Consider the following 13,403-nt stretch of genomic DNA (forward strand, 5'->3'; position numbering starts at 1 on the left):
ATGGAATCATCATTGTTTGATGGAGTCAGTCAGAATACTATTTAAAAAATCATCACACATTACCATCTGAGATAATTTGATGAATTTAAAATATTTTAATGCTAACTCTGAAACAAAATAAAACTACTGTTAACTTTAAAAAATCAAGTGGGAAGAGTAATTTATTAATTCCTGGGCAGTGTATGATTTTGGACATCTAATCACAACATTAGGGCATGTTGTAACCCATATCTGTGCTGTCAAATTATTTTTGTGTTATGTAGTATAATGATTTACTTTCCAGAGGACCAGGCCAAAAGAAGGACTCTTGTCTGGAGTATTGCTTTTCCTAGTTTAGAATGTCTCAAAATATGTAATTTCCCTTTGCTTAATAATATCCTAGGATACAGCTGTTGTTTTTGTTATTGTTTTGTTTTACAGCTTTTAGTATGACTGTTCCTTTTTTTTTGAGGGGTAGGAGGTAAGGAGGGAGAAGAAACAAAAAAGAAGGTCATTTCTTTTCCTTTCCTCGGCTTTTATTTGGGCACCGTCAGCAAGAGTGTTGTACTTATCTAAATAATTAATTTTGCATAATGTGTTTCTCTGGTTTTAAATTGAACCTAAGAATCTCACAGTTTATTACTCATACCACATAACAACCTGCAATCATTAAGGTTATGCAGTTGTCCTTATATTGTTATATTATTTTATATTGTTATATTGCTTTATATTGCCTTTTTATTTTCTGAAACAAATGTCTCATCAATTGACTTGGTTTCTGAGGTGTGCAGGAGAATGTGGAAGTTAAAAAGCTTTTCTGGTATGGAAAGTAAAAAAAACATAGGGAAATAAATACTGGGTTTTGCACTCTCTTGACAATCTTGGCGTACCAATTCACAGATCCATGTATTTGGTGTTGTATTTTATTTTGTGATTTGTATTTTCAGTTAATGTTTTCCTGACTTTCTGTTAAACTGTACGAACTGGATTTCTTACATTCCACGGGAATCGTACTGCTTGTTTTCTTTTTTATACACAGTTTCAGGTCTGAGAGAAAAATCATCTCTGATAGCTTCACATAGCTTTCACAGTTGCAGCTGTTTCCACTTGAACTTTCCAATTTGCTTCTTTATCTTGATTTATTTTTCTAAGTGAAATTTCCAGTGGCTTTGTTTTATCTTACTCTTAAATTTCTTCTGTTACTTATCTTTTTATAATACCCGATTGCTTGTCTTTCTTGGATCCCTTTTTTATTTTCTCACTTATTTTTTTCCCCACCTTTAGCCCCACAACAGGATTTCTGTTTCCTTATGGGAAAGAAAAAAATATTTGTATTCCATGGAAGCTTTTTTTGTGTCTATTTCTATTTATTTTGCAAAACGGATTTTATGTAAAATAATTTATTAAATGAAATAAAGTTAGTTATAGCTTAGCAGTTTTTGGCTTAGCACTTCTCAGTTATAGCTTAGCACTCCTTGTGTTTTGATTGTTAGAAGTGGTCTTTACCAAAAGACTGTGTGTAAGTGTGAAAAAGGTACAAGAAATCGCACCTTTGACACTGCACACCCATGAGCTGGTGTTGTTGGCCTAAAGAGATGAGTTTCTCCCTGGTTCTTCATGAAACTGATACAGTTTCAGGCTGATAAAGATTAGCTTTCAGAACCAATATATCTTTGCACATAAATTCAACAATTATTTGGGAGTTCAATATCTCATGCAGTTATCTCACAGATAAAAGAGAATGTCTGTATGCTATCACAGTGAAAAAGTAGTTCAGCTTCCCATTTCTAAAAGAAGTGACAATATAGAGCTACTATGTCTAAACATATGTAGTTACTGAAATTGCTATTAAACTACTTTAAGAACACTTCATTACATTTTTTTTTTCTGGGTTTTATGCTCATATACATAACTACAACATAAATACAACAAAGGGACAAGATAACAACATGTAATACAGTTTTTAAATGCTCTCCAAAACAGTTTGGACACTAGTTCTGTCAGACTAGCATGTGCAGAAGGCATTGTTCCTTAGAAAACACTGATGATTATATATAGTCTCTGTATCACATAGCCTAAGAAAAATTTTGTGCTTCATCTTCTCATGCAAAGTCCCAGAGCTTGGGGAAAGACAGCAGAGATCAACTATAGATGGGCTACATGAACCATTTCCATTCATCTACCTACAAATTTCTTGCCTTTTTTTTTTCTCTCCTGCCAGTTGCCAGAGTTCCACGGAAATATTGTATACATTCTGTTGACCATCAACCTCTGCTTCATAAGGGTAAAACAAAAAATAATATCCTAATTTTTCATTCTGATACTAGCCCATTATTCTGTCTTTGGTCTCCAGGTCAATACAATGTTATTTCTGCAGTGCTGAAGGATGTAACACTGGCAATAGACTAAGCACAGGAAGTGCAGAAAGAAGGAAATAATTTCCTGTCTGATTATTCATACCTAAGTAATGACATTGAAGTTGGTCAGATTTTGATAACATCAGAATTTTCTGATAGGGTAGAAGTCTAGAGGGCGGTGTGCAGAACTGAAATTCAGAAAGCAAATGAGAAATGCAATTTATTGCAAGTTCCATAACTAACTGTAGCTCCATCACAATGGGACTGAAAAGGGTTCCTGAGGGATTTAAAAAAAAAAAAGTGTGCAGCTGTGTCGAATGTGCATCTGCAAAAATGAATCATTCATATGAACTCAAATATGTGGTCAATTTTGTTATGGGAGATGAGAGACACTGAGATTCAGGACAAGTCTCCGCTGTTAATGATGCCTCTCTTGCGGTGGTGCATTTTGCATCGCTGTGCTTATACTGGTTTCCTGGGAGTTCATTATAGAGGCTTGCTGCCACGCTAAGCAGTAACTACTCTGCTGTAATGATTTTCAGCATTACTGGTAGGACTTTCCCACCTCATCTTATTTAATTATTTATTTTAATTTTAACTTACTCTGACAGTCTCTTGAGATACACAACTCATTTTCATGAGGGCTCCCAGGAGACAGCAATAACACAAGTCTGCTCTGCAGCTGCCTACATCATTATAACAAAACCCATAAAACAGGACACTTCATTTGAAGCTGCAGATGAGAGCACTGAGCAGTCAACATCTCAGTATATTAGCGTAAGGCAAGAATTAAAGGCATTTCAGAAAGTTCAGTCCTACTTCAGTTGCTCACAGTTCAGGTTTGTCTGTTCTTTGCTTTCCTGTCTCTTTGTTAACCATTCCAGGTCTTTCCATATGTACTTACTCCCTGTAGACAAACTTTGTTGTCTTCATGGAAGAGATTTTTCTTTTGTTATTTTTTGTGGGGGCCAGGATTTTTAAAAAATGAATGTTTCTAGTAGACCTTTTGAAAACGTGTGCTGAGTAACTAAGAATGAGCACCTTTATACTGAGCATTAATTAGGATTTGGTTTTAAAATAAGATTATAAGAGCGAAAACACTTCAAAGTATCTTCACTAAATATCCTTCCTTTTTTAATTGTCAAGCTTGTCATGTGGAAACTGTTCTCCGGGCTTCACACACAATTCAGTATTATTGAACCCTGGATTTCTAAGCATGATTATAACAGGAAGTAGACTCCATTGTCATCTCTCTCTTTTTAATTTATTTAGAAAATATGCATTAATAATAATAAAAAATAAAATGGGTTGGGTTGTGTAACAGGTAATCTTTGAACTGAAATGAATTACATAGTGGTTCTGGCACAATGTAAATTCAATTTCTTCTACTTTATGTTAATCCTAAGAAGAGCAGACACTTCTGAGATGAAGAAGCCCTTTGTATTTCTTTTATATGTTCTAATTCATACATGAGCCAGGCTGTGTAAATAACAGGGTTTACAGAATCCATCATGGTATTTTTGAATTTGCTCTGTGGATGACTTCTGAGAGAGGTGAGAAACAAAGTTCTGTATAGTAAATCTTGATTTGTGGATACCTAATGCATTTGTTTATATTTACTCTTTTATAAGATATGAGTTTTCCAACACCACCATCCCCACAATTTTTATAAAGGAAAGTTCAGTAGTAATGATTTCAAATAAATTTTAAATGTGCCATTCTAAGGAATCTCAATGCACCTTATATACAATTTTTTAACTTATTATGCACTGCTTATATTCTTATGAACTGCTCCCAGACACTTCCCAAGATGGAAACAAAGGGAAGAAAAATAATACTGGAATGGATAAAATTGCAGCCTTACCATTTTGTAAGGTACTGCTTATTTTTAATGTACCTCTGAAATATAAGCATGACTTATCTATTTAAGTAGCTCATCTGTAAATATAGGAATCTTTAGGGGGAAATTGTATGCCTCAAGGCAAAACTGGTTTCTAGCAAGAATAAGGAGGGAATGCAGAAGGGCAAGGAAACCAAGGAAGAAGATATGGTTAGAAACAAATGTGGCTCAGAATGTCTGGTTTCTCTCCCTGGTATGACTTAGAACTAGCTCTGAAAAATTCCTATTGCATCACATTTGTACTTAAAGAAGGTAGTAATGCATTGGGTTGTATGAATCTGTTCAGAGATGGGATGTGAGACTTCTAAGAGATCAGTGGTTTTGTAGAGTTTGAGGGGAGATTACTTTGATATAGAAAATAGAAAGTAGAGTAAAATGTAAAGCTAAAAAAAATTCCATTCTTCAGTGGAAAATACCATATGGAGTTTCTTTTTAAATTCCTCCCTGGACACAGAAGGCTGGTGGTATTCCTTTACTTCAGCATAACACACTGTCCTAAACTGGGTAACAGCAGTAGAAAGTATGTCCTTAATGGGTATTTCTGAGGTACAACACACTCTTGAACTACTCTTCTATTATTCTGATGAGAAACTTTCTTACTTCTTCGTGTTTCTGTTCATGAATTTATTGTGTTTCTGTTCACTAATTTGTAATGGCTTTATGGTACCTAAACAAAACCAATGGTAGAGGGCAATTCTATTTTTTTTATATTTATTTGCATGTTTAGAGTCTCCTAATTGATCGATACTTGATATATTCAGATATGTGATCAAAACACTTCCTAAGGATAACTATTTCTCTGAGGTTAAAAAACTATTTTATGCTACATCAACTTCCATGTACATTTTCTATGTTACTATTGTAGCATAAAAAAAGTCATGTTTTCCTTTTGAAGTTGAGAAAATATTGTCACTGGGAATATAGATGTTTTTTTATAAAAATAATATAAATCATCTAAACATCAGTATCTAAATTTTCTGTCAATATAGAATAACTTTGAGAAATTCTAGTATGATATTGGTTGGAGTTTAAGTAAAGAACAGGGGGGTGAAAATGCACATTATGTCCCTGCTCTCCTACTGACTCAGAATCCTCAAAGCCTATTTTGGACACTTTTCTTTGAAAGCCGTCATAGCCTTGGTATTTTTCACCATGCTGGATCTCTGTGCAGTATATGCAAGATCAAGAACTCATCTGAAATGAACTACCAATTGCTATATGTCTAATGACACTGTAGTAGTGATTTTATTTTACTGCAAAACCAGATCAATGAGTTGTAGTTAAGAACCAATAGAACTATCCTGGATCATCCAGTTTTTACTAAGCTATGTTATCCATAGCTTGGAAGAGCCATACTAATTCTTAAGGTACTTTAATAAAAAAAATCAGAAAACATTTTTACAGAAAGGGATGAAAAGAAATTTTAGTTAAAGTGAGAGTCTTTGAGAGACTGGCTAGTATAGCTGTGAATATAATCTAAGGTCAAAAAGCTGAAAATTGCTGGTTTTAGTGATGAGTAAGTGGCTTTCTTTTCTTTCCCTATTAGATAGAAAATGGTCGGCTGTGGAGCTCTGTTGTGAAGACCTCAGAAGAAATATCAATTTTTCCAGTCAGCTTTTCATAATGTAAATATAGTTTGAGCTTACCCCAATGGGCAGCTAAACCATGCACAAGCAGAAAAACCCATTTTGGACTGTATTGCTGAACGAGGCTTCACCTTCCATCTCGGGAACTTATTAAAGGATTACAGCTGAAAAAGACAAGAGAAAGAAAACTTTGACCAGGAACTTTATCCTACAATGAGAATTGCAAGTACATCTTGTATCTGCCCAGTCCTATTTTGTCTCTGTTTTGTGCAGAGGTGTTATGGAGCTGCTCACCATGGCTCCATCAAGGTGACTAGAAATCAAACCAAACACATAGAAGGTGAAACAGAAGTGCATCATCGTCCCAAGCGTGGATGGGTATGGAATCAGTTCTTTGTTTTAGAAGAACACATGGGACCAGATCCTCAGTATGTAGGAAAGGTAAGGTCATTGCCTTTTTGTTTTTATTTTTCCATCCCCTGAAATGTGGCACAGATAGAGGAAAACCAAGTATCTCCTTATATGTCACCTCCTTTTTAAGGTTAACACCACTCAGATTGCTTTATATATGCACAGTGAGCTTGCCTGTTCCCTATGTATACTTTCTCTGCTTATTATAAGCAGAAATATTAATAAAAGTAAACAGGATGAAGATATTAAAGTATGATAAGTGTTTCTTCTGAGTTCAACTGAACATGGAGTGAATGCAGCTGGTGCTCATATCAGATTCTGTAGAACCTCAAATACATAATGCTTAAATATGTAAGCCGTAAAGGCTTTTCCAGACTATTTCAGAGTAAGATTCAGTTCTACTTCAGGGAATATAATAAATACAGTCTAGGTTCAACAATATATTCATTCCACATAAAGGGCAGGGTGGAAAAGTGCTCTTCCAAAAGGAAATCTCTCTGTGCCTTTAATATAATGAGAGGCAGGAGGTATATACTACTTGTTACAATTCATCAGGAGTCTGTAGGACCAACAGGCCCTGCATTTATATTTTGAATTACATAGTGAGTGAGCGAGTGTCAGGTGTAAGGTTCATCCTGATGCAGTTGTAAGCTGGCCAACTGAATTCTAGTTTATCAAGTGTAATGTTATCTACATAATTTGTGTTTTAAATTTGCATTAAAATAACAGAAAGTGTATGTATAGGTTTATTGCAAGACATAGGACAGATGAAGCTTTTCTCCCCCTGCATGCTGTCTTTCAGCACAAAATTTCTTATTATCATCAATGAAATTGGAGAAAGAGGTTGAATAAGAGGGGTGAGGAAATATGATTAATAGGGATAAAGCATGGAAAAGGAACTTATTCATTTTGCCTTCAGTTTGCATGCAAGATGGGAATCTTGAAAATCATTTCTTAGAATATGCAAAATATCCAAGGAAACTAGTAGCTCCTGAAATCACAGATACCTGGTAGCAAGGGCTTTCAAATATGAACAACATCATTTGAACTAAAAATAGCAACTGGAGCATTTTTGTTTAAGATACTGTTAACACAAAGATAAAAACAAACAACAAAAAAACCCACACAAGTATTTTGTTAGGCCAACCTTAGTAAAATACCAAGTACTTGGCGTGCTGAACATTGGTAGGATTTGTGTAGAAAATTTAGGCTGGGGAGGGACTTTTATAAATCAAGATAATGGGTTGCATTAATAGACAAGCTTTTAAAATAGGTGAGGTGATGAGGGCATATTGCTCTAGACTTATCTTAGACTGATTAATATTTTCATGTATGATCTTGGAATAGAAAAAATATTCTATAAACCTGTTACTGATACAGAGCTATGTAGGAGAATCAAAACATTATCTGGAAAGAGATAGATGCCATGAAGAAGACTGTTAAATGGAGATACAGAGTAAACCTCGGGACCACAGTGTAATAAGGCTCATACAGAATAATATCATGAATTTTTGTTATACACTATTGATTTGTCAGGTGTAAGTGACAGAGAAAGAGGAAGATCTGGTCATCAGATCAATTATAGGCTTTGCTGTCATACCTTAAAAAAGGCAAATATGATTCTAAGCAGCTTTCAAAGTAAATCATGCTTGTTTTTATGAAAGCAGTTACAATCATGATTGCATGTAAGACTAGAGACCTGGATACAGTATGCAAAAGGATGGCTTCTTCCAATTTATGTTCCTATGAGAATGTTATATATTTTCTTTCATCCTCAGACCTCTAAATTAATGCTACATTTACGGAGATCAATGAATAGGATTTCTTTTAATCCTTTGTGGTCAGAATGTGACCACATGCCTTGTCAGAGGATACTTCTTCCTCTGTACTTACCAATACTCACCCTTTCCCCCCCCACCTTTTCCTGTAAAAATTCCCTGTGGGGTTCTTCATTTTCTACTCTGAGCACTTCACAACACTTGTAAGTTCATCTTCCAGAAGCTTTGCAGGACTTAGAAGAGGACTCTGTTTTATATTTGGTAAATGGTGTTGTGATGGTTCTGATTTACAGCACAGTTCTATCACTTTGCTCATGCATTTATTTTTAATTCAGAAAAAAGGAACAACTGGGTGAGACTGACAATATTAGTAATTAACAAAATTTCAGTAGTGGTCATTGTGCATGAGTTGCTTTTCATTTTGAAAAATTGATGTTTTATTGATGTTACATTTAATTATACACACCTCACAAGGCCTCATTAGACCTGACTAATTTGGCAAGAAGTTTTCATGCAAATCCCCTCACACTATGAAAGAAGGGGATGTGAGCATCGCCCTTTAATTCCAGGCTTCTGTTCAGCAGCAGCACCCTATCAGTTCTGTCAATTATTAATTTTGTAGGCTACTCTGCTTCACTGGTGAGAGTTTGGCCATTTGATATCTGTCTTTTCACATTTTTCACACCCAATTGGGGAGTAACATCACAGAAAGCAGAGTCGTTATGTACAATGCTGTTATAATGATTACAGTCATTGTCATGGAAATGCACACTGAGGACAAGAATAGGATAGGCCTGCAATGAAAATGGTAAGGTTTCTCATTCTTATCATGAAATGACTGTCAAGAAGATAGATTAATTTACTTCGATCATCTGTTATAAAGCAAGAGTTAGGACAACAAGTCGTCATTATATTTTAAGATCAAACATATCTCTATTCTTCAGTCATTAACTTCTTTGTTAAAAATTTCCATTTGGAGACTGGAAATCTGTGTAAAATTAATCTGTATTGGTAATTTATAGGAACATGGCAGAGCACAGATCTTGGAAAAATGAGGTTGTGGTAAAAATGAGAAACAAACCTTTTGTAGTTGTTAGAGTATTTTCTGGGGTACTGGGATTATTTAACTTGTTCTCTGTTGTTGAACTTGGGATCAGTCTTCAATGTTTCATGGTACGTTTCCCTGAAAAGAGAACTCCAGAAACAGGTTGGTATTGAAAAGAGTATTTTTGTAGAACTTAAGACCATAGTGACTTCTTTTTCAAAAATTATGAATTATCTCAGGAGGTGTTCTTGAAAACTTCCTGAATATCACTGTAGTGTCTAACTGTATTCAGACAAATGCTCAGCTGTGTGTGCGTGTGTGTGTGCGCGCAATGGAGAAACTGAGGAAAGTTGATTAAGCAGGATGAAACACCCTGGTCTCAAGCAAGCAGTTGAATCCTCAGAATTGAGCTTTCAGCCACAAGAGAAAATGTGTCTTTTGCATCTCCCAGATGAAAACTATGCTAATGAAAACATAACAAGTACTGAAAGAGGCAGGGCTAGTAAGTGCACCATGAGGTGATGAGCAGTCAAGTACTGTCCTTCTGTTCTCTGCAGCAGCTCAGGGGAATGAAGACTCTCCTGAGGAAACCTAGAATAACTTGCACTGTAGAATTTTAGGAGACAGAAGAGTACATGTTTCAGTCCATAACATTCTTTTTCATTTTGAGTCTCTCTGTCTCCAGAATAGTAAGTCTAGTCCCTGTGATATTTCTTAAAAGTGAGTTGCACAGGAAGCAGGTCATAACTACACATTCACTATGTTTTTTACTTTGGGGAGAGAAGTAAATGTGTAGTGGAAAAAGGAAGATCAATATTGGTTTGAGTCTGAGTGAGTCATGCTATTAGAGGGAATAGCAAAGGAATATAATGAACAAGATTGACACTTGATTTCTCCATGGACCCTCTGTATCTCTGCAATATCAAATATATACCTCTTAATCCACTTCAAATGTCCCCTGTAGGGCAAGTAAGAATGGCTTTTCAGGTATTCAACTGTGTATAGTTTTTCAATAATTGTTCTTCCCAAATTTGGTGGGCAGATGTAGTGACTCGTTACTTAGTTCTTAGATTTTTACCAGTAATACAAAAACACTTTCAGATTTGTGTTGATAGTGGATTTAAGGAATTAAGAAACAGCTGAAAATGAGTGTGAATATAGGAAAGGGAAGAGGAATAGAACAGCTGTTAAAAAGTCATGTAATCAATGTACTAAAAGTTAGATAAGGAAAGAAATCCCAGGTACTGCATTTTCAAGTTAATGGCTCGTTAATTTGTTATTTTACTCTTGAAAACAGAAATACAGAATAACAAACTTGAAATTCAAAATTCCTTTTCAACATAATATGATGTGTCATTGCAAGAAATTAGTTCTAAAACAGGAGAGTGAATCTAATCTTCTCTGATCATATCAAGACAATTTCACATCTCAATTTTAATGACAGGAAGAGAAAAATATATACTTCAGAATAAATGCTAAAGAAGAAACAAAAGTTGAATTTTATAATTAAAATGCCTTTACATAGCATTAGAGGTTTACATAAAATAAAGCATATGAGATGTTTCAGCACTTTAAACATTAGCAAACCATTCCAAAATTATTCTAATAAAAAGTGTTTTTCTTTTAAGTTAAAGAAAATGAAAAGGAAATAGTAGATGGTATAGTCTAAAGATTTTTCACTCGGTTTGTTAGCCATCTTCATGCCTTTGTAAAATGAGAGGGATTAGCAGCATCTAGAATAACGTGCATCTCATTTTCTACTGTTTAGGTTGCTAGTTCCACAAACATTAAACATAAAAATGCAGATTTTTCTATTTTTGTTGTTGTTTTTATGGACTTGGTAGCTTCTTAAAATTTTTACAGTAGAATTTAGCTGTGTAATAAAACAAGTATAATGAAAAGGAGTGGAGTTTAGGCTGAGAAATCTTTGAAATCACAGATTTAATGTGTTTTGTATGAAAGAGATTTTATTAATGTTGTTTTTTAATTTTTCTAGGGGTCTTAGAAATGGGGAAGATCAGCATTGAATTAATACAGTTAATATTTGAGCAAAATTTTAACTATTTTAAGTTAAATTTAAGGCTAAGAGATGTCTCCATCTTCTTTGAAAGGACCTCTCAACTCATCTGTGAAAGATTGAGATTATAGATATTTGCACTGGAAAAGTAGAGTTATGTATTTTTGGTAGAGCCTTTTTAATTGACATAGATATAATATATACATACATATATATATATATATATATATTCCCTGTTACAGTTTCTCCATTGTGTGTAGGTCACTAACCTCAGATTTTTACAATACTTTGCATCCATTCTTATCATTATGGCTTTCTGCTCTCTGATTACTCAGGTCCTCGTTCTTGTTGCAGTTACTATTGCTAAATAACATCTTGATTTGGTGTAATTGAAGTTGATGGGAAGCTGATACTAGTTATATAGGACAGTGTCTATTTCTTTATTCTCATCTCTGTCTCCCACTCACTCAGGGAGCAGGCTTAACAAGAAACAGAGGATATGTCCCCTCTCCATCTTACTGCTATCATCTAATCTGAGGTCAGTATTATGCAACATTATATGGTCCTATATCATGTTAGCCACCTCATTTTCTATTTTTTGTAAAAAGCTAACTCAAGCTTTGCTACCCCAAAGCTTTTCATAACAAAAATGCACATGTGCATTTTCTTTTTCTTGAGTTCTGATGACAGACAGCGCCCTGTACTGCCTCCATGCTGATAGTAACCCTACGTTTATTCACCAAATATTATTTGCTTTGTTTTTGAGAGGACAAGAGCACATTACTCAAATTCTACCTGTCATAGAATGCTGTGGACATTTACTTTGGATTTATTAGTTTTACATTGGAATCTCTAAACATTCAAAAGTTATCTGGGGGAAAATCAAACTCAAGAGAAGGGAGTGCTTTCATCAGCCTGATCAATATGACTTTCTTCCAGGGATTTCAGCCATATCTGAGGTTTCCTGAAGCATAGTGTTTGCATTGCAGTCCTGTGACAGAAAATGGCTATATACAGCCTGACAAGGGCATTTTGACTTGACAGACTGGAGAAAAAAAAAAAAAAAAGGCATGAACACACTGAAGTTCATTCTCAGACCAAAGACATGAGATAAAGTGTTTACCCTGTTTAACTTCATTTAAGTTGATGTGGAATTGCACCGAGAATAAACTTGGTCTTTTATGTCAAAACAGCAACACTGAATCTTGTACGTCAAAGTAATACTGGTTTTGTGAGGAAGCTTTATACCGTCCATCAGTTTTGTACTGCAAAACATCAGTTTGCTATGTGGACACTTTTACTTCAATTAATGGTTCAAAGTAATGAAAACTGAGCATGTCTAATAACATCAGAATACAGTTATTGTGACTAGTTGTGACTAATTCCTTACATACCAGTATATAAAGAACCTCATGGACCATAGATATACGTAAATTATAAAGAACCTCATGGACCATACATATACATAAATGTCTTCATGTATACAGAAAGGTCCAAAGGACTATACATATACATAAAGGTCCTCAGTATATATAAAGGTCCCCATGGACCGCTCTTTAGATGACTGAGACTGTTACATCCTGCATTAGTTTTTTTTAAAGTACTTTTTTTGAATAAGGAGTTCTGACAGCTTTCTTTATTTCTCCATTTCTGTTTGCTTAAAACAGATGGCTAAAGTTATTTGATATGTAGAGCCAATCCACTTTTCTTCGTAACTGTAGAGACTGATTGCTGCAGTCTAAGAAAAGTTAGTTTGTAGTACAAATTCAATATATAATGTTTTTATGCTTTGTTTTCTATACATTTAGATTCTTTTGCCAAATTTCTGATGAACTTTCAACTTCAATAGAATGATAGTTTTTGAGTTGTAGATTGACACAATGGTATGTCAGTGGAAGTTTTTTGATGAATGGAAATTCCATTCTGAAAGTGGAAATGTAGTTAGCTCTGTCCATGTATAGGTGTGACATTAACTTCCTTCTGAAAATTCTAAATTAGTTAGCATTCACATTACTCCCAAGTAAGTCTTCATAGATCTTTTTCTTCATTATTTATTTATTATTTTACTTCATGAAAAGAATAAGTTTTCTGGGAAGCAAAAGTGAAAACTTGGGAAATAATTAATGGTGTTTCATTCCAGGGCAACTCTCCTTGGAGTATGAGTTAAGAGTGCTCTAGGGTTCTCATCCCTTTCTAAAGGGGCAAATGCATTATTAGAGAATTGCCCAAGTTAGAGAGGAAAAGAGCAAGGGGTATGTCAGGGCAGAGCAGGTTATCGGGTTAGTGGTAAAAACCGTTCAATAGGTTTTAGCTTATCAAAATTTATAATA

The 13,403-nt window shown here is 34.6% G+C and overlaps 1 protein-coding gene across 27 annotated transcripts in view; it reads left to right on the top strand.

The window, feature by feature from the left end:
- CDH18 (cadherin 18) overlaps window positions 1-13,403 on the top strand; it is a 543,479-nt gene that overhangs the window by 355,580 nt on the left and 174,496 nt on the right. For 20 of the 27 annotated variants that reach the window (XM_083824886.1, XM_083824887.1, XM_083824897.1 and 17 more), the window contains one exon: window positions 5,783-6,263. The exons of 2 other annotated variants lie outside the window; for them this stretch is intronic. In XM_083824886.1, the coding sequence (XP_083681012.1) occupies window positions 6,036-6,263 (228 nt within the window). In that variant the 5' untranslated portion in view covers window positions 5,783-6,035. Of the gene's footprint in view, window positions 1-2,200; window positions 2,264-5,782; window positions 6,264-11,544; window positions 11,612-13,403 lie in introns of those variants that run through there. 5 more of the 27 variants (XM_083824911.1, XM_083824888.1, XM_083824892.1 and 2 more) reach the window with 2 other exon arrangements.

The sequence above is a fragment of the Anser anser genome (genome assembly GCF_964211835.1).
Source record: "Anser anser genome assembly, chromosome: 2".
In the NCBI taxonomy this organism is placed as follows: Eukaryota; Metazoa; Chordata; class Aves; order Anseriformes; family Anatidae; genus Anser; species Anser anser.